Source organism: Loxodonta africana, chromosome 11 (assembly GCF_030014295.1).
Source record: "Loxodonta africana isolate mLoxAfr1 chromosome 11, mLoxAfr1.hap2, whole genome shotgun sequence".
In the NCBI taxonomy this organism is placed as follows: Eukaryota; Metazoa; Chordata; class Mammalia; order Proboscidea; family Elephantidae; genus Loxodonta; species Loxodonta africana.
Genome location: NC_087352.1, coordinates 57429934 through 57454035, shown reverse-complemented (window position 1 = coordinate 57454035; position 24102 = coordinate 57429934). Strand labels below are relative to the sequence as shown.

At 46.8% G+C, this 24102-nt stretch overlaps 1 protein-coding gene across 1 annotated transcript in view; it reads right to left on the bottom strand.

The window, feature by feature from the left end:
- Nucleotides 1-24102, bottom strand: part of MYO5B (myosin VB) — a 398883-nt gene that overhangs the window by 31046 nt on the left and 343735 nt on the right. The window contains exons 28-32 of the mRNA XM_010586735.3: nucleotides 20551-20790; nucleotides 19447-19547; nucleotides 13099-13176; nucleotides 9647-9845; nucleotides 4551-4644 (exon numbers count right to left, since the gene is read on the bottom strand). Coding sequence (XP_010585037.2) covers nucleotides 4551-4644; nucleotides 9647-9845; nucleotides 13099-13176; nucleotides 19447-19547; nucleotides 20551-20790 — 712 coding nt within the window. The remainder of the gene's footprint in view (nucleotides 1-4550; nucleotides 4645-9646; nucleotides 9846-13098; nucleotides 13177-19446; nucleotides 19548-20550; nucleotides 20791-24102) is intronic.

Here is a 24102-nt window from a genome sequence, read left to right as displayed (position 1 = left end):
GGCACTGAACTGCCAGATGGAGAGTGATACAAGGCGATATAAAACGATACAAGTTAGGTTTTTACTTAGAATAATAGGGGTAAATAATAAGGTAACCACAAAAAGGTATAACAACTCCATAACCCAAGACAAAAACCAAGAAAAACATAACGACTCAACTAACATAAAGTCAAACACTATGAAAATGAGGATCTCACAATTTACTAAGAAAAACATCTCAGCACAAAAAAGTATGTGGAAAAATGAAATTGCCAACAACATACATGAAAAGGCATCAAAATGACAGCACTAAAAACTTATTTATGTATAATTACGCTGAATGTAAATGGACTAAATGCACCAATAAAGAGACAGAGAGTCACGGACTAGATAAAGAAACACGATCCATCTATATGCTGCCTACAAGAGACACACCTTAGACTTAGAGACACAAACAAACTAAAACTCAAAGGATGGAAAAAAATATATCAAGCAAACAATAAGCAGAAAAGAAGAGTAGCAATATTAATTTCTGACAAAATAGACTTTAGACTTAAATCCGCCACAAAGGATAAAGAAGGACACTATATAATGATAAAAGGGACAATTGATCAGGAAGACATAACCATATTAAATATTTATGCACCCAATGACAGGGCTGCAAGATACATAAATCAAATTTTAACAGAATTGAAAAGTGAGATAGACACCTCCACAATTATAGTAGGAGACTTCAACACACCACTTTCAGAGAAGGACAGGACATCCAGTCAGAAGCTCAATAGAGACACGGAAGACCTACTTACAACAATCAACCAACTTGACCTCATTGACTTATACAGAATTCTCCACCCAACTGCTGCAAAGTATACTTTTTTTTCTAGTGCACATGGAACATTCTCTAGAATAGACCACATATTAGGTCATAAAACAAACCTTTGCAGAGTCCAAAACATCGAAATATTACAAAGCATCTTCTCAGACCACAAGGCAATAAAACTAGAAATTAATAACAGAAAAACTAGGGAAAAGAAATCAAATACTTGGAAAATGAACAATACCCTCCTGAAAAAAGACTGGGTTATAGAGGACATCAAGGAGGGAATAAGGAAATTCTTAGAAAGCAACGAGAATGAAAATACTTCCTATCGAAACCTCTGGGACACAGCAAAAGCAGTGCTCAGAGGCCAATTTATATCAATAAATGCACACATACAAAAAGAAGAAAGAGCCAAAAGCAGAGAACTGTCCCTACAACTTGAACAAATAGAAAGTGAGCAACAAAAGAACCCATCAGGCACCAGAAGAAAACAAATAATAAAAATTAGAGCTGAACTAAATGAATTAGAGAACAGAAAAACAATTGAAAGAATTAACAAAGCCAAAAGCTGGTTCTTCAAAAAAATTAACAAAATCGATAAACCATTGGCTAGACTGACTAAAGAAATACAGGAAAGGAAATAAATAACCCGAATAAGAAATGAGAAGGACCACATCACAACAGAACCAAATGAAATTAAAAGAATCATTTCAGATTACTACAAAAAATTGTACTCTAACAAATTTGAAAACCTAGAAGAAATGGATGAATTCTTGGAAAAACACTACCTACCTAAACTAACACATTCAGAAGTAGAACAACTAAATAGACCCATAACAAAAAAAGAGATTGAAACGGTAATCAAAAAACTCCCAACAAAAAAAAGCCCTGGCCCGGACGGCTTCACTGCAGAGTTCTACCAAACTTTCAGAGAAGAGTTAACACCACTACTACTGAAGGTATTTCAAAGCATAGAAAATGACGGAATACTACCCAACTCATTCTATGAAGCACCATCTCCCTGATATGAAAACCAGGTAAAGACATTACAAAAAAAGAAAGTTATAGACCTATATCCCTCATGAACATAGATGCAAAAATCCTCAACAAAATTCTAGCCAATAGAATCCAACAACACATCAAAAAAATAATTCACCATGATCAAGTGGGATTTATACCAGGTATGCAAGGCTGGTTTAATATCAGAAAAACCATTAATGTAATCCATCACATAAATAAAACAAAAGACAAAAACCACATGATCTTATCAATTGATGCAGAAAAGGCAGTTGACAAAGTCCAACACCCATTTATGATAAAAACTCTAACCAAAATAGGAATTGAAGGAAAATTCCTCAACATAATAAAGGGCATCTATGCAAAGCCAACAGCCAATATCACTCTAAATGGAGAGAACCTGAAAGCATTTCCCTTGAGAACGGGAACCAGACAAGGATGCCCTTTATCACCGCTCTTATTCAACATCGTACTTGAAGTCCTAGCCAGGGCAATTAGGCTAGACAAAGAAATAAAGGGTATCCGGATTGGCAAGGAGGAAGTAAAGCTATCACTATTTGCAGATGACATGATCGTATACATGGAAAACCCTAAGGAATCCTCCAGAAAACTACTGAAACTCATAGAAGAGTTTGGCAGAGTCTCAGGTTATAAAATAAACATACAAAAATTACTTGGATTCCTCTACATCAACAAAAAGAACACCGAAGAGGAAATAACCAAATCAATACCATTCACAGTAGCCCCCAAGAAGATAAAATACTTAGGAATAAATCTTACCAAGGATGTAAAAGACCTATACAAAGAAAACTACAAAGCTCTACTACAAGAAATTAAAAAGGACACACTTAAGTGGAAAAACATACCTTGCTCATGGATAGGAAGACTTAACATAGTAACAATGTCTATTCTACCAAAAGCCATCTATACATATAACGCACTTCCGATCCAAATTCCAATGTCATATTTTAAGGGGATAGAAAAACAAATCACCAATTTCATATGGAAGGGAAAGAAGCCCCGGATAAGCAAAGCATTACTGAAAAAGAAGAAGAAAGTGGGAGGCCTCACTCTACCTGATTTCAGAACCTATTATACAGCCACAGTAGTCAAAACAGCCTGGTACTGGTACAACAACAGGCACATAGACCAATGGAACAGAATTGAGAACCCAGATATAAATCCATCCACGTATGAGCAGCTGATATTTGACAAAGGCCCAGTGTCAGTTAATTGGGGAAAAGATAGTCTTTTGAACAAATGGTGCTGGCATAACTGGATATCCATTTGCAAAAGAATGAAACAGGACCCATACCTCACACCATGCACAAAAACTAACTCCAAGTGGATCAAAGACCTAAACATAAAGACTAAAACAATAAAGACCATGGAAGAAAAAATAGGGACAACCCTAGGAGCCCTAATACAAGGCATAAACAGAATACAAAACATTAACAAAAATGATGAAGAGAAACCCAATAACTGGGAGCTCCTAAAAATCAAACATCTATGCTCATCTAAAGACGTCACCAAAAGAGTAAAAAGACCACCTACAGACTGGGAAAGAATTTTCAGCTATGACATCTCAGACCAGCGCCTGATGTCTAAAATCTACATGATTCTGTCAAAACTCAACCACGAAAAGACAAACAACCCAATCAAGAAGTGGGCAAAGGATATGAACACACACTTCACTAAAGAAGATATTCAGGCAGCCAACAGATGCATGAGAAAATGCTCTCGATCATTAGCCATTAAAAAAAAAAAAATTAAAACTACGATGAGATTCCATCTCACTCCAACAAGGCTGGCATTAATCCAAAAAACACAAAATAATAAATGTTGGAGAGGCTGCGGAGAGATTGGAACTCTTATACACTGCTGGTGGGAATGTAAAATGGTACAACCACTTTGGAAATCTATCTGGCGTTATCTTAAACAGTTAGAAATAGAACTACCATACAACCCAGAAATCCCACTCCTCGGAATATATAGCAAGGACACCCCAGGTGTTGCAAATGGTTAATGTGCTCAGCTGCTAACTGAAAGGCTGGCAATTCAAGCCCACTCAGGGGTGCCCTCAGAAGAAAGGCCTGGTGATCTACTTCCAAAAAACAAGCCACTGAAAACCCTACAGAGCACAGTTCTACTCTGACACAGATGGCTTCTCCGTGAGGAGGAACTGACTCAACAGCAACTATTTTTTCTTTGTTTAAACTGGTTACATGGCGTTCTTTCACACCAGAAAGTCTTGCCTCCTGATTTTAACTCTGTGAGGGCAGGTGCCACAGGGTCACCTTTCTGGTTCCCTGTCCCTTGGCTCTGCACAGCCTTGCTCAGAGTAAGTACCCAACCCCTCCCCCTCCCCCAAAAACCCACTGCCATCAAGTCAATTCTGACTCATAATGAGTAGAACTGCCCCCTAGGGTTTCCAAGGGGAAGCTGGTGGATTTGAACTGCTGACCTTTTGGTTAGCAGCCTGATCTCTTAACCACTGCACTACTAGGGCTCCAACTAGCCAAACACCTGCTAATTCAAGTGTCTTCATCCAGGTCTGGCAAACAGAGAATGTTTAAACTCTTAGGGAATGAACTGTTCTATTACATTGCTGGACTTGGCATTGCTACCAGGAAATCAGTGCAGTGGAAAAAGTTTCCAGGAAGGGGCAGATGATTGGCTTCCCTGAGGGATGGCAGAGTCACCTCTGCTTCACACATGTACTCACTCATCCTACCTTCTAGGTCCTGGACTTTCTTCATGTAGATCTTCAGCTGCTTCTTGAGCTTCCTCTCATTCTTTTCCAGCTTTTCCACCAGTTCTTTAAGGTCCTGAAAGCAGAGCAAGCAGCATGAGAACAGCCGGGAGCCCAGCCCTGGGTGGCGCCGGGTTGAATCCTTGTGCGGGGTGGACATGGCCCTGAATGGCCCTTTAGGCAGCCATCTCGGAAGCACTGGGCTCAGTGATCCAGAACCAAGACAGCTGCAGGGAGCTGGGCATGAGTCAGAGTTCATTCTCCACAAAGGCAGGGCAAACTCCTCTCGGCTCAGGCTTCCTGGTACCCCATTGGATCCACAGGCTCCCCAAGTTACACCTCCTTGTTTGCCATGCCAACTCCCCAGGAGACACTCTCAGCCTGGGTGTCCTGGGGTGGGGTAGCCAGCACCCCTAGAAGGAATAGGCAGGTGAGGGTGAAAGAAAGAAGGGGGTGGTACTTGGCAGGACCAGCCAGTAGGACAGTGAGGCTACCTGGGGCTCAGAGGCAAAACAGGACAGTGGCTGTTGCTGCCCAATCCCTAGCAACTGCTGCCACTGGAAGCAAAACAGCCCACTGGGACCTAGAAGAGCAAGCTCCTGGGGCGGCGGGGTGGGGGGGCTTTGCTGTCATTAGTGTTACCGTGCTACCTGGCTCCAGCTGGGGAGCATGATCCTCTGTGGCCCGAGACACAGAGAGGAGGAGAAAAGGGGCCCCTGCCCCGCCCATTACAGCCGAGGCTGTGAGCCAACGGTGATGCAGAAGAGGTGAATGCTCCCTCTTGGAACTTCAGAAAACATCTTGGGTGACAATTTTAAGGTTGACCTTCAGACAAAAGTCAGCCAAAAGCCCAGTGCTATGGCCATTGCACACGTCAAACCTAGAGAGATGTCACCAAGGACCAAAAAGAACACATTTTAAAATAAGGTTCTCAGATTGAGAACTACCTGAAACCCAGCCTGAATGACAGGAGAGGCAGAACACAGCCATACCTGCATCACGGACCTGCAAGGAGACTCTAAGCTAGGGGCCAGTCCCTACAAAGGACCTAGGCATCTTGAGAAACTTTCGATGGATTCTTTGGGGTATTGCTCCAGACTGAGGCAGGACAGGAATCCCGATTCTGCAACTCCCATCCGGTCCCCGTGCTCCTCCACACATCACCAAACCCAAAGACATGCTTTGTGTCTTTTCCACCATATGGGAAACTTTCACTTTGCCCTGGGAGACCAGACGATAGATGCTGCAACACCTATCTGCAGCTAACAATGCACCAGCTGCTCCAACAAGGAACGCTTAATCTAGAAGCAGGGCCTCAGATCCTATTGTCAGTTGTCTTCAGGGAGGGCTCAGACACCTCAGCCATGTTCCAGAAAAATGGCCAGGAAATATAATACTTCACCTGGACCACTCCGGCAAAGGGGGGACTTCTGACACATGACCGTGAACATGGTTTTACACAGCTGAACCCCTATACCTTGTTAGCCGGCCCTTTAAGCATACATCCCTCTCACATCCCTGAATACCACATTTATCAAACTTTAGATGAAGGTTTACAGAACAGACTAGTTCTTCATCAAACGGTAAACACATTGTTGTATGACACTGGTTAACAACCCCATGACATGTCAACACTCTCCCTTCTCAACCCTGGTTTCCCTATTACCAGCTGTCCTGTTCCCTCCTACCTTCCAGTCCCTGCCCCAGTAAACACCTCATTTTTAAAGCGTTAAGGAGAGCTGTGTAAGGCGGTGGTTCCCAAACATTGTTGTACTTTGAAATCAATCACCTGGAGATCTTTAAAAACTACGGATGCCTGGCTCTACCCCCAGGGATTTCCATTTAATTGGTATTGTATGCAACCTGGGTACTGGGAGTTTTAAAATGCCCCTACTGAATTCAGGATTCCCCAGGTGTTACAAATGGTTAATGTGCTTGGTTGCTAACCAAAAGGTTGGAGGTTCGAGTCCACCCAAAGATGTCTTGGAAGAAAGGACTGGTGATCTACTTCCAAAAAGTCGGCCACTGAAAACTCCATGGAGCACAGTTCTACTCTGATACATGTGGGGTTGCCATGAGTTGGAGTTGGTCAACAGCAACTTTGTTTTCCCTAGGGGATTCTAAGGTGCAACCAAATTTGGGAACCACTTCTATAAAGCTTGACATGGGCAGATTTAGGACAGATGAAAGAGAACACAGTATCGACGACAGCAGGTGGTGACCTGGTGGAACTGGTGAGGCCCAGAGTTGTAGAGGGTAAAAATACAAATGGATTAGAAAAGAATGAGCTTGACCCATGATGAATCTGGAAACTGAGAGAAGCATGCCTGGAGAGACACCTCTGACCTTTTCAAGTTGCTGCCAGGAAAGACCATCATATCTTCCTTCCATACAGCCCTATGAGAATATCAATGGCCTCCCTGATCACTCCACCTGGAAGCGATGCCTCTGCATTCCTGTAAACCTGACCTCTGAGGCATTCTGCATGTTCTGCACACACCTCTTTTTCCCTCTTGGGGATCAGTGCTTCATGGTCAGCACACAGCAGGCACCAGTGCTTGCCGGGTGGTGAATAAGAAACATGAACAGCCCTGAGGACCCTGTTATGGATAGAATTGTGCCCCGCAGAAATGTGTGTCAACTTGGCTAGACCATGTTTCCCAGTACTGTTTGGTTGTCCACCATTCTGTGATCTGATGTGATTATCCTATGTGTTGTAAATCATAACTTCTATGATATTAATGAGGCAGAATTAGAGGCAGTTATGTTAATGAGGCAGGACTCAATCTACAGGATTAGGTTGTATCCTGAGTCAATTTCTTATGAGATACAAAAGAGAGAACTGAGCAGGGAGGAGCAACTTCATTACCACCAAGCAAGAAGAGTCAGGAGTGGAGTGTGTCTTTGGACCTGCGGACCCTGTGCTGAGGAGCTCTTAGACCAGGGAAAGATTGATGACAAGGACCTTCCCCTGGAGCTGGCACCCTGTATTCAGACTTCTAGCCTACTATACTGTGAGAGAATAAGCTTCTGTTTGTTAAAGCCATCCACTTGTATTTCTGTTACAACAGCACTAGATGACTAAGACAGACTCACCTGGCTTCTGCCCATGGGTCTCAGTCTCTGCTTGGGCAGCCAGGGTGCTCTGGAACGAGCCTCCATTATGCTGCAAGTTGGGGCCCCCTCCTATTCTTCACCCTCATGCCTCAGAGCCATTCCTCCAGCTGAGGGGCCCACGGTACCTGTCTTCCTTTGCCCCAGTGGTCTCTCAAGGGGGGGGTGCCCACCTTTTTCTATTCACTGACTCTCCCCAGCTGTGGCTTTTGAAGCCCTGTCCTTGTGAGTTGATTCAGAACCCTCCATGGTGAACAGCCTTCCTTGTCAGGTGGTCACCCAGCACTCCACTTAGTCAATTACCCCTCCAGGGAGCACGGGCTGACAAATGTGCTTCCCACACTGCCTACTCACCTGGAAGAAGCCAGCCCAGCAACCTAATCTGCATGTTTCTGTCTGTAAAAATCAGTTGCCACCAAGTCAATTCCAACTTACGGTGACCCCATATGTGTCAGAGCAGAACTCTGCTCTGCAGGGTTTTCAACAGCTGATTTTTTGGAATTAGATAAGGAGTCCCTGGGTGGTAAAAATGGCTAATGTACTTTGCTGCTAACCAAAAGGTTAAAGTTTGAGACCACCCACAGGCATCTTGAAAGAAAGGCCTAGTGCCCTACTTCCGAAAAATCAGTCACTGAAAACCCTGCAGAGCAGAGTTCTACTCTGACACACGTGGGGTTGCCACGAGTTGGAACTGACTCAACAGCAACTGGTGTCTTTTCTTTCTGTAGAGCCACTTGTCTATGTGTGTGTGAGACTAACAGAGTGACGGTGTCAGACGGTTGGAGCAATACAGAGTGACAAACGGTGACACTCAGACAGAGGGAGCGAGGGGAGTGAGGATTATTTGTATATAAGTCCTATTCGTGGAGCTGGAGGTCCAGGGTTCCACTTCTCCCTTTGGGATTGAATGAACCAGCCTTCCAAGCTCGGGGTCACCTGGTTATAAAGGGGAGACGGCTACCACACTGGTCAGGCTCGGGGCACTTCCTGCTGCAGCCCCACAGGCACACCCAACTCCAGAGGGCACCTGGCCCTCTGGTAGCACCCCTGCTCTCTGCTCCCCTCACTCCTGTCTGGTACCTATATCCACACTCTCCTCCTTCCATCTCCTCTCCACCCACCTACATGGTTTCCATCCCCTCGGGTCTCCTGTCTCAGCTTAAGCTTCACCTTCTCCCAAAAGCCTCCCCTTCTCCCAAAAGCCTCCCCTACAATTCTCTCTGTTTCCATAATGCTTACTATTAATCCCAAGTAGAATTATGTTTTTAAAAACATCTTTCTTCTGACGAGTCTTACTTCCCCTACCAACCTGTAAGCTTTTTGATAACAGACTCTTCTCTCTTCCATTTCTCTGGCATCACTGTCTACAAGGATGGCCATCTGCAACTCCTCCCGCCCCTACACATGATGTTGCTCCCCCTATCAAGAGGTGGAGCCTATCCCCCCACATCTGGTTTAGCTATGTGATTTCTGACTAATGCATGTAGCCGAAGTGACGCTGTGTAGCTCTGGGACTCGGCTTTAAGACACCTTACAGTTCCTGCTTTCATCCTCTTGGAAGCCAGCTGCCAAGTAAAGAACCTCAGGGTGGACTAATGGATAGTGAGAGCATGTGAAGAGGCTCAGACTGCATGGAGGAGGAGAACCAAGGTGCCAGACTCGGCAGAGAGGCTGTGTTGGACCCTCCAGCCCCAGTTAATATGCCCAGTCAACACCGCATGGAGCTTAGACAAGCTGCCCCTACTGGCTCGGCAGAATTCCTGATCCACACCATTGTGGTTGTTGTTTTAAGCCACTAAGTTTTGTTATATAGCAATAAATAATTGAAGTAGCTCTAACAAACCTTTGCCGACTGGGGTATTTCTAGAATTTTATCTTCCCCACTTGCCTACAAGCCATCCCTGGTCCCATTTGCTTCTAGAAAGTGACTTCCCAGAGCTGATCTGTGAGGCATGGCTACTCACCAGATTCTCACTGGTCAGCCGGGATATCTCCTGCTGGATGCCAAACTCCACCTGGGCCTCTGGGGAGAGGAGCAGCGTCTGGCAGAAGGTCTGCTGCTGCTTGTCCATCTCTTCCTTCACGGCCTCCACCTGGGCCTTGAGGCTCTCCACCTCCTCCTCATGCTCTCGGCTCTGGGCCTGTAGCTGTGCCTCCAGCAACCTGGACAGGGAAAGGAGGGGAAGTGACCTTGCTGCTCGGATCAATGTCCCTGAATCAGGGCCACAGGTGGAGACACAGCAGAGGAATGGCCAAGCTCACAGGAGCAGGATTGCAGTCCCAGTAGGGGAGGGATGCAATGGGGACACAGACACCCTAGGGTAGTCAGGCAAGCAGGCCAACCTGCCCCCCTCTCAATGAGGCAAGCCAAGGTCAAGCATGGTACCCTGGTCTTAGCCCTTCTCCTTGACCAACCTCATTCTCGTTCCTTGTTCTGTGAGCATAGTCTGTAGGTTGGGATTGAGAGACTGTCTTCATGTCAAAGTGTCATCAACAGAAATAAATTTCCTATAACATCTTTTTAAATAAAAGCACCCACCACTGCCCTAAAGCCCACAAGAATCTTCTTGTTAAGACAAAACACTGGTAGACTAAGCTAATTATGTTATTTGCATATTTTCTCTACAACAGTATCCCCTCAAGTTTCAGAAAGGCAGAATTTAGCTTCACTATGAACTGAAATAGAAACAATGGCAATAGGTTTGCGATTTTAAAATTGGTCTTTGCCCCTACTACCCTCACTTCCCCCACCTACTCCAGCCCAAACAGAAACTAAGGCTATTTGTGGATGATCTATAGAAGGTTTACAATCTGCTGGTGTCATGATGAGAAGCAGAGAGACCTAGACAAGATCAGGGGAAAGCTGGGGAGAAGCCTGAGACCAGAGGGTGCCACTTAACTGGGTAATGCCGGAAGAGCACCTGGTCCATCAAAAAAGAAGGCAAGAAGTTAATGAAGACTCAGAAGCAGCCTCATCTTCAGGAATTTAAATACTGGTATGAGTATGGTGCCATCTTCTTAGAGTTCGTTACTTGAATAAACTCTTTGATCCAAGTGCAGTTAACTTCATATGAAAGGGAGCTGAATGAATGGTATTGTCAAGAGCTTCTTGACACGGTCCACATGGAACCTGGGATGCAGATAAAGATTGTGACCAGAGCTAGGTAGAGGTAGGAACCCAGGAGACAGCTTTCGGAGACAGCTATCAGAGCCCCAGAGTGGGGGAGGTGGAGAGGCACCATGTTTTTACAGTTTGGCTGGCTTGGAAGACAATAACCATCCACAAGACAGGAGGGAGCAGAGGAAAGTTTACACTGTAAACTCTCACACGGAAGCAACCACGTTTGTCATAGCTCAGTCAGCTCTATAGCAGAATGGGCTGCAATGTTTGGCCTGGTGACTTCTCAACAAAATAGCAGAGAGAATGAATAAACGACTGAAGGAATGACTGACCAGTTCATCCATTCACCATGGGTAGAAAGGTGCTAATAATGCAAAGATTGTGGAAAATAACTTGGTGATTAAATCAGCATTTAAATGGCATACAAAATTTAGATAACATCTGATACTAGCCACGATATACTAAAAGCAACACCAATTAAGTTATAAATTTGACAGGAGACTGAGGATGAACACTTGGGGTCTAGGTATGCTGCCCTAACAGTTCCTTTCCTGATTTGTGCTGTTAGTTCACTGCTCACATCTTTCTCATTCTCCAGGTAGACTGTTGTTGGGAACACACGGTGACTCAGCCCACTATTCTGTGCAAACAGTACAAGATTCCCAGCCTGATCACCAGGCTAGCTACCTCACCTTACAGGTGAGAAGACTAAGGTCAACAGAGGTTTGAAGGTACAGCCAGTGGCAGAACTGGTTCTAGAAGCCAGGTCTCCTGACGCATAGGCTGTGCTTTCTTTCATTAACTAATTCATTTACTTATTCACTAACCACTAATTCAATCTGCGGATAGAGAACCAAGAGGAATCACTTGGTTTCACACACAGGGTCCTCCTCTGATAAAACAAATTTTGGGGTGGGAAACGAATCTGATCTTGTTGAATAATAACCATTATGAGAACAGAAGTTATCAGCTAATGTTTATTCAGTGCTTCCTATGTGCCAGACACATGAAACACATTTTACCTGCATTAGCCTTACTCCTTATAATGACACTACGGGGCAGGTCCTATCATGATCTGTGTTTTACCAACGAGGAAACTGAAACACAGATGTCACCTTGCTTGCTGGTGGCAGGGCCAGCATTTGAACCCAGAGAAATGCTCCTGAGCCTGTGGTCTGACCACCAAGACGTGATGCCTTGTGAATCAGGGGACCTTGATATTCTCTCTCCAAGAAGGGATACTCTTGTTACTATGACAGGGCCCCCAACACACTACTAGCAGGCAGGATTGGAGAGGTTGCATGAAAGGCCAAGGACAAGCGTGAGGTCACTGGGCTTCCATCCAGCTCAGCCGCCACCGGACTGAGTGAGGCTGGGGCGCTGCACTCCCTCCGCCTCTCCGGCCCCCGTTCCTTCTTCTGGGAACAAGCCTGATAACCATCACCCCCATCTACTGTTGGAAGGCTCAAATGAATGAGGCTCTGTCACAGCCCCTAAAAACCACGTGCTGGCAACAAACACATGGCATGTTACTTCTGTGCATGTCTAATCTCTCCTGCCAAACTGTCTACCCCACTCACCGCTGAAGGCCAGTGGGTTAAAGGCTCAGGCTCTGGCATCAAATGCAACCAGGCTCAAATTTGGATCTTCTGATTAGCAAGTTCCATATAGCTTCCAAGCTTCAGTGTCCTCACACCATGAGGTTGCTGTGAGGATCAGATAGGGTGACATGGGGACAGCATGTAGGACGGGGCTTGTGAGCTGCTGTGAGCTCTAAGGAGTCACTGGGACAGGGACTCGCACATGTGCCGAAGGGTAGGTTCCCAGGAAGCCTGGAGTTTGGAGCATGGCTGACAGCACAAATCAAAGCTGGTGTTCTTGGCCGATCCTACAAAGCTGGGAGGCCAACATAGACCCAGGAGGCCCCAGGTAGAGCGGGAGAAACACGGAGCGAGGAGTTCTTGGAACTATGTTTTCCTTCTCAGCCTTCTAAGTAGCGGCATGCCTGCTGCCACGTTTACTCCCTCTTGTCTATCTGCTCACCTACATAATGAGTGAGCTGGACTAGGTAATTTCTAAGGTCCAGTTAAGCTGGCAAGACCCCCACAAGCATCCTCTCCCACACAGCCTGGACACAGAGGGGCAGCTGGGCCACCGGAAGGGCAGGGTGCTGCCAGCACCCCACATGAAACTGGGCCCCCTGCTTACACCCACTTGATCTGAAAGACAATTAAGCGTAGACATGAGCAGGCAAAACAGACAAAGCAGAAACAGGAAGAAAAGAATACATTTGACCTGGCAACTTGCTTTAGGCCTTGGTAGGCTAAGCCGAGCTCTCCATCTTCATTCAAATATCCCCAATCCTCAGTCTTGCTAGAAATAAAGGACAGAAAAACAGGGAATCCAGTGTAGAGGAAAGAGACAGGCAGGCCGAACCCTCACCCCCCCCCCCCCCGCCCCCCAAAGGTGAGGCAATTCTGCCAAGGTTTGGAAATTAAACAGGGAAAGGTTCACCACGTCCCACTTCCCCCTCCTGCTCTGCCGTCACTGATGCTGGTGGGTGCCTGCCAATGCCATCTCCCTTCCCCTCCAGTCTCCAGTTACTGTCTCGGGTACGGGTACACGAGGTCTCACATGGGTCTTACTCATAATCACAGGAGGGAAAATATGCTGCCAAAGACAGATTGATCTGTTCTGGACGCTCTGGACAGCAGCAAGGACACGGCCTGGGCCGGGCAGAAGCACAAATGTCCTCTGAACTCACCAGGCCGTATGTCCCTTTGAGCAGAGATACTCAGAAAGAATCATTTCTGAAGGGCACTGAAAGTACTAATCAACCTCAGCTCCAGCCGCCACTGCAGAGTCTTGCACAGAGAATTAGCTAATGAAAGCTGTGTGATGAGCAGGGTGAGAACCGAATGATTCCACCCCTTGACCTCAAGACTGGGCAGCATCACTCCTGGTAGCTTGGGAAGGCAGCAGTCTTCTGCCATCTCTAAGCTGCCAGGTGTCTGCCTGCTGCCAACAATAGCAGCTCCTGGGGTTCAGGTGCATATGCTGTTTCTACAGCCACATACCTGCTCCTCCACACACAGCTCTGGGTGCACAAGATGGGACAGAGCACCCAGTGGGAACAGATGGTAGACGGCCTGGCAGGGCTGTAGCTGTACCAGGGCTCTCCTGTCCCCGCTGGGATTCTGCTCTCCCTCTGCACCTAACATGCCCATTACTGGGGAACCTATACTTGCAGGTTGGACTCCAGCTTTCCTGGCAGGAATGTGAAGCAGGACCTGTATGCACACCCCACATTCCCTGACATAAGGACCTGCACCCCCTTCCTAACTCCAGGTGGAGAACAATCCATCCTGAAGAGTTTCTGGCCATGGTCAGCTGCTGTCAGGTTTTGTGTGGCTCAGAGGGTGCAACCACCTGGGACCTGGCCTTCTAGCTCAGCCCTTGGGCATAAGGTCCTTGGGCCCTACAGTACTCATATGGGCTACTTTCTGGACAATACTGGTCACCTCAACACCAGGTCCTTCGCTGAACAGTCTGAAGAGGAAGAGGAGGAGACAGCAGAGGAGACAACATACTTCTGGGTGCTACTCTAAGGCTTCTGTTCCTGGGCCCACCTCCTGCTGTCTACTCGCTCTCCCTCCAGCTGGACAGTGAGGGGCGTTACTGCCAATAAGTTTATCCTGGGGACCCCGCCTGTTTAGGATTCCTTCCCCTCAAATGCCTGGTGCTCTCACACTGCCCACGGTGTCCAGAGCCCTCACTCAGGCCTGGCCTCCCCAGACACTGCCTTTGGTAGAATTTTTCCCTGGCTCCTCCTGTGGTTAGCACTTAGGTGCCTTTGTCCCAGCAAGGTCAAAAGTGACCTGGGCTGTGTTAAGGGGGAGCTGATACTTTGCACCTTTCTCTTCTCCGGTATTACATTTTAACTAGAGCCCTGGTGGCACAGTGGTTAAGAGCTCAGCTGCTAACCAAAAGCTCGGCAGTTCTAATCTACCATCTGCTCCTTGGAAACCTATGGGGCAGTTCCACTCTGACCTGTAAGGTCGCTATGAGTTGGAAATGACTCGATGGCAATGGTTTTTTTTTTTTTTTTTTTGGTTTAGGGTGTTTTAGTAATAAGTACTTCAACCCAAAGGAGAGGAAGGGATTCTGGCCCAGCTGCAGTAGCTCCTGGGTACAGCCCAGAAGCAGAGGAAGTCAGAGCTGAAAGGGGACACAGGGACCCTTTTACTCCACCTGTCTGATTTTCTGCACTCAGACAAGAGAGTCTGAGATGGAGATTACCTGCTCGACATCGACACTGGGCTGGAATGTGGTCTCCTGACCATGGACTAATGATCTCTCCCTGCTTCACACTGGCTCTCCCTGTTAGAGTGTTCCTGTAGTTCCCCTGAGTGCAGATGGCGGCCTACGCAAACTGCTGAGATACACAATGAGGAATTAATCTCCATGCCATCAGCTTCAGAGGGAAATACAGAACTCTTAATTTGCAACACACCAGGCATTTGGACAAGGTAAAAGCAGGGAACCGTGCAGCCAGTCACCCTACAGTGCTCAGGAAATCAGTTACCCAGTAAAGTTAAAAAAAAAAAAAAACCAACCCACCCCAGTTCTAGCCCTTTGTTCCCAAATGAAATAAAGCCTGTACATACACTGAAGAGATTTTTCCAGTTCCTCCACTTATACCACGTTAGGCAAAGGGAGGGAGAGCCACCTGGTGTTATAAGAAGGAAAAATCCAAACAACTCAACAGGAATTTATCTAAAAAAAATTTAAGTGCCTGATGTCTATTAAGGAGCCCTGGTAATGCAGTGGTTAAGGGCTCAGCTGCTCACCAAAAGGTCGGCAGTTCAAACCCACCAGCCAGCCACTCCGAAGAAGAAAGATGTAGCAGTCTGCTTCTGTAAAGATTACAGCATTGGAAACACTATAGGGCAGTTCTACTCTGTCCTATAGGGTTGCTATGAGTTGGAATAGACTCGCTGGCAATGGGTTTCATTTTTGGCTTTTCTGTGGAGATCCTGAAAAAACAAATCCAACAACCATCTCTCTGTGGTGGTGGAAGGACTTGTCTCCCTGTGGACGATGGGAGCAGACAAAGCTCCTGCCAGCTTGGGGACTGTTCCTGGTTTCTAAAAAGACCACTGGGTGTTCCACAGGTACTTTTATCTCTTTAGTTCACACCTGGACTTTGTACCCAATTGCCCACCCTGCAGCAGCTGAGCCTCAAGCCCAAATGAGCCATAAAACTCCAGGCAAGCCTTAAGAGGCTACACATATCCCTGCCTTGTTAAACTAGGTCTCTGCTGTTCTGGTTAGGCCCATTGTGTGTGTGTATGGGTGTTGGGGCGGGGGGGTCATGACCCCAGGTGTACCTGTTTAAGCCCAGGTGGCAAAAATACAGCTACCCTTTATGCTGAGGGCCTCCTGTTGGAGAGAGGCTGCACAGAGGTTTCCTGGGATTCGATGAAAAGGCCAGTGATGCACCGTCATCTCACTCTGGAGATCTACAGACTCGACAAGCTTGGAAGGAAGTGGCCAGTGGCCAAGGGAACACTGTTCTTGGGTCCAGACCTGAGCCCTGGCCACATTCTTGCCCTGAGGTGAGGCCAGTCTGAGTGCAGCAGCCTGTTCTCCTAACCCCCTCCCCACGCTCTCCCAGATAACATCCCTGACAGACATGGTTCTGGACCGAAGGCTCGGAGGACTGCCCTCCCACTGCCCCCTCTGATGGGCAGTCAAGGTGGAATGCGCACAGGTGGCAGCCCTGAAGCCAAGGGTAGACTTGGAACACCCAGCTCTTTTCAGCAGCCTGTCTTTGGTAGCAGGGATAAGCCTTTGCCTTACCTTAGTTTTCCCACACTTAAAATGGGTTTCTCTTAGCTCCCAAGATGTAAAAATGAGACAGTGTCTCAAAACCAGAAGTGCTATATATGTATTCCTGTAGCTATCTATGGCCAGCAGGCTTCTCTGGCCAAATTTAAAAACAATGGAAATACGCAGTTGGGAAGATCAAAACAGAACTCTATAAACTATGAAAGTTAGCAAGCGAATGTTCTTAACTTGGGGTCTGTGGACTCTTAGAGGGGCTGTTTTGGGGCATCCCAAATATCTAAGCAAAATTCGATGTATAAATTTAAGTTTTTCCAGGGAAAGAATAGATTTCATCAAAGTTTTAAAGGGTCCCACTCCTCCTCCCCAAATCACACACACATACATACCACTGATATTTAACCTAGAAAAACCTCCATTTCAGGAAAACTAGGAAAGGAAAAAGCAACTCCTTATATGTAAAGCAGAGCTTCTGGGTAGTGCAAACAGTTAACATGCTCAGCTGCTGATTGAAAGGTTGGCAGTTTGAGGCCACCCAGAGGCACCTTGGAAGAAAGGCCTGGTGATCTACTTCTAAAAAGTCAGCCACTGAAAAACCCTATGGAGCACAGTTCTACTCTGACACACATGGAACCACAATGAATAGGAGACGACTCGATGACAACTGGGGAAAAAAAAAGATCTATAAAGCACCCTGGCCCCTGAGGACAACCCTCCCTAGAAGGGGATGCCCCGGCCAGCCAGGATCCAAGGATCGCAGTCGGCATCACCCTTCCCTGCCATTTTAAGATTTCTTCAAAGCTGAGGCAGAAGCCAAACTGGAAGAGCTACAAACCCTCACTGTCACTCTGCCTCACCGCACGGGGTGGGCAGGCCCCAGGACAGGCTCTTCAGGCTTCCCTCCCTCCCCAGGCAGCGGATCCTTCCTGTACGTAAGTAACTCGGTGTCACAAGCTATTAGTTCCCTTTGTGCACAGGGCTGGCTGGGAACGGAATTCTTTTAAGACATAATAAAAGCTATTTTTACTTTATCCCCATCATTATTATTGCTGTAAAGGAAGACAAATCTAGGGTATCAAGCAGTCCCTGGGAAAACCTGTTCTCGGGACTGGATCCCTGACAACGTCTGGACGAATAAAAGGGGACCAACAGCAGTGGTATGGTGCTGGAGACACGCACACTCGCCTGTCAGGACCAGGCACCCAGCTGCTTCTCTTTTTATTTTTAATATCACGTCTGCTCTTTTTTTCTTACCCATCTCGTTTCTTATCTTGTCCAAGATAATTCCAGATAACTACGTCTTGATTCTTGTTTTAGCACTGGGAGATTCATGTTCACGTTCTTCTCTCCCTCCTTTTGGGAAAAGCACTTCATCTCTCTGGGAACAAGTTTACTTTCCTCCTGGGAACCTGCTAAGATACCTTCACCTTCTGATGATCTCTGTAGTGAGGTAGACGTAGGGGCAGATTACCCAATAAGCATACCACGTCAGAGTGAAAGCCATGTGGAATTGCTCACTACAGATTAGGAAGTAAACACAAGTAATCCTGCACTTATCTTGCTAATTGGATAATCCGCCTCCTGAGTATAACCTTGGCTCAGGGACAGAACAGCTGAATGACTGTGAAGCCCAGCTCTCTGGGCATTGGTTTCCTCATCTGCAGAAAGAGAGGCTGGATTGGGGCTCTGAAGTTTCCAGTGACTCTGGGAAGGCCTTGCCGACAAGGGCGTGCTCACAGCGCCACCTACTGACAGTTTTCTGGAAATGCCTGCAGTTTTCAGCAATTTTGAACAAATACTTAGTGACGGACAGTTCAACAAATTAGTTGACGTTAAGACAGAAAGGTAGCCCTGGGGAAACAGCTGGCTCTGTTTTTTACAGGTGCCCACAGGCAACGGGAATAACAATGGCAATAATAATACTAACACTGCATGCTCATCACATGCAAGTGCTGTTCACTTCAAGCTCAATTCATTTTCTCAATAACCCATGAGATACGTGGCTATGACTGTCCTCACTTCACAGATGAGGAGGCTGGGGTGCCAAGTGGTTATGGAATGTGCCCAGGTCACATATATAGTAAGTGAATGGACTCCCGAGGCCACATTCTCAACCCCACTGTTGTACCACCATGGGGGGCTGGCTCTGTTCTGTCCTATATCCCTGGCCCCCTGCCTCCCTCAGACTCTCTTTAGCCTTAACTCTTGGTTAACTCATCCTTGAGGAGGTACCAGAGGTGGCTAGTTGCCTAATATTCAGGGACCTCTCATTTTGGTCAAACCCATTGCCATCGAGTTGATTCCAACTCATAGTGGCCTCGTAGGGTTTCCAAGAAGCAGCTAGTTGATTATTCTCCCATCCAACCTCCACAGAGACTAGCTTGGGTTCTGTCTCTTTTAAATGGCCCTAGATAGGGGATGGCACCCACCATTTGGTAACTAACACCTACCAGCTGGGCTGAGTGAAGATGGCACCTCAGAAAACAGCTGGCATAGGCTTCCCTCTCAATGAGAAAAGCCAGTTCAGCCACTCTTTCCCTCCCAGAGGAGCTCCCCTCTCCTAAAACTTTTCAGTGGATCTGGGTTCTAGATGCTTCGAGTGTGTCACTGGAGTCTTGTCGAAGCTAACAGTAAGCTTCCCAAGGGCCTGGGACTAGTTGCGTCGGCTCCTCCTCTTGTATCTCCTGTAATAGTAGTACCCTCATACTGAGCACACGGTCAGGGCCTGAGGGAACAGGTGGTAACACATTACCTTCACCACCCTCCAGGTATAGTTTACTGAGAGGTGCGACCTACCTGTTTGTCTGGCAGACCCCATGGTAGGCCTCGATGGCATCTTCCTGGTCCACGTGCTTTTCACTGTTGGGCCAACTTGTTCTGGCATTAATGTTCGGCTCCTAGGTGGCCCAGATTAAAAAATAACTGGTTATACACACAGTTGCACAAAATGATTTTATATACATATGGAGCCCTGGTGGCACAGGGGTTAAGTGCTACAGCTGCTAACCAAAAGGCTGGCAGTTGGAATCCACTTGCTGCTCCTTGGAAATCCCAAGGGGCAGTTTTACTCTGTCCTAGAGGGTTGCTGCGTTGGAATCAATTCAATGGCAATGGTTTTGGTTTGGTTTTTACAGTATAAAGATCCCAGGAAGATCTCAGACAAGTTTTGTTAAACCCAGGCAGGAATGTGACTTTAAAATGTCACACTGGAGGAGACACAGAACAACAAGGCCTGGCTGTGGAGGACAGGACCTGAGAAGCGTTAGGGGGTCAATGAAGGGGACATCGTCCTTGGGGGGAGAAAATGCCCCAAGTTCAGAGGACACAATTGAAATTGGGCTCAGCTTTGAATCCTCCACACTCATTATTGCCTAATTAACCCAGCCCAATGCTGCCCTCCCAGGGCCCATGCCCAGAAGTGGCCCAGGTAGCCTACATCCTCTCCTTTCCACCCCACAACCTGTCCCAGAAGGTGAGAACATTAGGAACAAATGCTAAGCTAAACTTGCCACACTGGGAGGACTGAGAAAGAAGACAGGCTTTCCACCCCAGAAACAGAGCAAACAGCAAGGGGCAAGGCAAGAGGTAGAAAAAACAAGGCCAGGAGGGCTGTTCAGCCCATGACTTGTTTCTCCTTAAGGTTACCTATCTAATTTTGTGCCTTGTTCCTTTTGAACATGCTCATATTGAGTAACTTCAGAAGATTCTAGAAACTTCCAGCTAAATCTTCCATGGAAGGTCATGCTAAGAGAACAGAAAGTTCCTTGCTCTGCCTTCAGAGGGGATCCCAGAGCAAAAGACTCTGCTCTTTCAGGTTTAAGACCCTTATTGGTAAAAACATTAACTGTATTACCCAGCGTCACCCACTAATATCCCCACTAGTCATTGCCATCTTGTTACCGTGCTCTTTCCAGCCAGTCGGTGCTGGTCAGCGCTCATGATCTGGGCCCTGAGGATGAGCACCTCTTCCTTGCGAACCTCAAGCTCCTCATTGGCCAGCTTCAGCTGGTTCAGCAGGAGGCTGTAGCTGTCCGGGGAGCTGTGGGTGGAGTTGTTCTGTATGGCTTGGTCGGCAACAGCTTTCCTCAGCTCATTCAGGTCATTCTTCAGCTTCTTGTTCTCCGACTCCAGCTCCTGCCTCTGGAAGACAGGCGAGTAACACACTGTTACTCCCTGATCTAGGGCGCTCTCTACCCACCTTCTTTAACCAACATATCCTCCCTGTCATCTGGGGAAACTAAGAGCAACCTTCCCATTTTCACGATGACACCTATGGCAAAGATGGGAGGGGGTTCTGATTGGTGTCAGCAAGCAAAGCAGGAGCCAGGATTTGAACCCACAACACCAAGTTACTGGTATGACGCATCTGACTCAATACCTCTATAGTGTTGTCATTGCTAGGCACGTTGAGCTGATTTCTACTCATAGCGACTCCATGTGACAGACTAGGACCACCCCATAGGTTTTTCTTGATTGTAATCTTTATGGGAGCAGATCACCAGGTCTTTCTCCCACGGAGCTGCTGGGTGGGTTTGAATCCTCAAGCTTTCGATTAGCAGCCAAGTGCTTAAGCATTTATACCACCAGAGCTCCTCGCCTGTGTAGCAGCACCCTCTAAAGTCTGGAGAACACAGATTCAATATGTTAGTGTTTCCAAGCTTACTTGGCCCTGAAATCCTTCTTCATGGAAATACTGGGCTAACAATTTCAAATCACATGCTTTGAACATAGCACTGTCGAGAGCCTCAATATGTCAAGGTTTAATATGCTAAGCACTTTGTGACTTTCCTAGAGGAGATACAGAACACAGGACTTCCAAAACAGATTTGTCTACAAAGGGCCCCTCTGTTTCAAGGAACATCACATGGATTAAAGTTTTGGACAACATGCCAGGGACACTGTTTCATTGTTTTGGTCATATGAAAGGCCACCAACCATGCATGTCAGTGGAGGAAAAAATACCTGCATAAAGAATCCAAAATATAATTGGAACTCAATTTCAGGATGTATTTAAAAATTTCTGGCCAGCATATTTAACTTTATGCTTGAGATGAAGTCTGATTTGAAGTGTGATGCTCTTTGCTGTCGAGTTGACGTGGGACTAAATTGCTAGTAGAGTCCTGGCATATATGGGATTCAAAATTTACCACAGAAAACTCAAAATATGGACAAGTAGGCACTGGTTGCTCATTTACTACAGAGCAATCGGTGACCACTGAGTATAGTCACTATTCTCCAAATGAGACAGCTGAGGCAAGACAGGGGACAGCTCACAGTGAGCTCTGAAGCTGAGCCAGGAGGAACCCAGGTCCCAGCTCCTGGTCCAGGGTCTTTCCCACTCCACCATCTATGTGGTGATTTCTGGGAGATTTAAAGCCAGGCATGAAAACAGTGATTTTGCAGAAATGATGAGGGTCATAGTGTAGGGTGATTAATACTTAATGATTATTGATGAGTGCATCAAGCCCGTAGTGATTCTATTTATTAAGTTTAGGAGTTAAGGACGCACTCAACACCTAGGTGTTTCTCTACTGGCCAGCAGAGTGCCATGCTTGAGAACGCCAATGTTACATGTTAAAACAACACTGGGTTTGGAGGCAGGAGCCCTAGGTCATTGGCCTGGCCCAAGGTGCACACGCATACCCCCGGGACCTTAGTTTCCCCAGGTGTGGTTTAAGGGAGGAAGGGAGACCAGATGATGGCTAAAGTTCTCTCCAGCCCTGACCAGCCATGACTGGGCTCAGTGAAGGCTGTGGACTGGGTGTCTGCGCTGACAACCACCCCAGGTCCCCATTCAGCAGTGAGATCCTGCTCCCGAGACAAAGGCAGACAGGCCGAGTAAGAGCCCAGGTTGTGTTTTTTTTTTTTTTTTTCTGTAAAGCTTTCCACCCAGGGCACATCTGGGAAATTTCTCTTCATTCCATTCTCTATCTCCTGGACACTTTCTACCTTATCACCCTCCACATGCCCCCGCCATCACCTTTTCCTCTCCTGCCCACCATGGCTCACTCTCTACTCTTCGCACATCAGCCTTCCTGGTCAAAGGGACAGGTATTTCTGAGATACCCAAATGTCATGCTGTTCCAATTGGAGAACAGAAGCATTTCGTTCATTTATCCCTCCCCTCCATCAATATTATCTCTCTAGTTTATACTGTGCTAGGTGCTGTAGGCACAATACCCACAGAGAATCGAATAGTTACACTACAGTATAAATAACTACACCATGGTAGGGAACATGCTATGACATGAGGGAATCCAAGGCGGTCGGGGAACAGAGAAGAGGACCACCCACCAAGTCTTGGGGTTAAGAGAAGGTTCTCTGGAGGTGATGGGTGATGTCTAACCTTACTACTAAAGGACTAGGAGCACAAAGCCAGGTGAGAAAGGCAGACAAGAGATTTCCAGGAATAGAAGTCCCAAAAAAAGGACAGCAAGCAGGGCTTGCTCAGGAAAGGCAGTGGTACAGTAAGCAGAGAATGGGCAGGGGAGAGAAGTCAAGAGATAAGGTGATGGTTGGATCACAAGGAGCTGTGAACGCCGTGGTGAAGGAGTTTTGCACTTCATCTCAAGAAGAACAGGATGTCATTTGGGGACCTACAAAGGGCAGTGACATGCTCATCACAGGGCTTCAGAAGGCCCTGTCCAGATGCTGTGGGGAGACTGGGCATCTGGCTGCAGAGAGGCAAGAGTGACCTGCACAGGTCACGGCAGTGAGGATAGAGAGACATGGATGTGCCTCGAAGATTTAGGAGGTGAAATTGTCAGGACTTGGTGACTGTTTGGATATGGGAAGTGAGAGGGTAGGAAGAGTCTGGGATACTTGGACAACAGGCGATGCCGTCTATTGAGACAGGTAAAGCCAAGAAGGGGTTTAGAGTTAAGATGCATTGAGCTATGGAGATACTGAGATCATGGGTACCCAGGACCCAGGAGGTCCAATGAGCAGTTAGAAACATGGGCCTAGGAGTCGGGACAGAAGTCAGATGGAGGTAGAACAGCATACTGATGGTGATGGAGGTTTTGGAACAAGGTGTGGGGATGAAATCAGCAACAGAATGAGGGTGAGAGCAAGAGTGGGTCAAGGCTGAGGGCTCAAGAGTCTCCGCTCCAGATTCCCCATCGTGGCTGGGGCACCCCTGTAATCTCATAATTTCAACCGGTAGACTAGAAGGGCACCTGGGCTGGATACCTGAACTGCAGACAGTACATGTGCAATTTTTTTTTTTAACTTTGGTATTTTCCTGGAGCGTATGCCATAAAGATGACCACTGCAAAGCAGGTCAGAGTTCACAGTGGAAGTGTGTTATCATCAGAGGTCACACAATTTCAAACCAGGAATAATTTAATCCTATATAAGATCAACAGTATACCACAATTTTATAACTTAGTAATATTTCAAAGCAGTAAAATGGATTCAAGTTCCATAAAATAAGCTAAATTTGTAGAATCT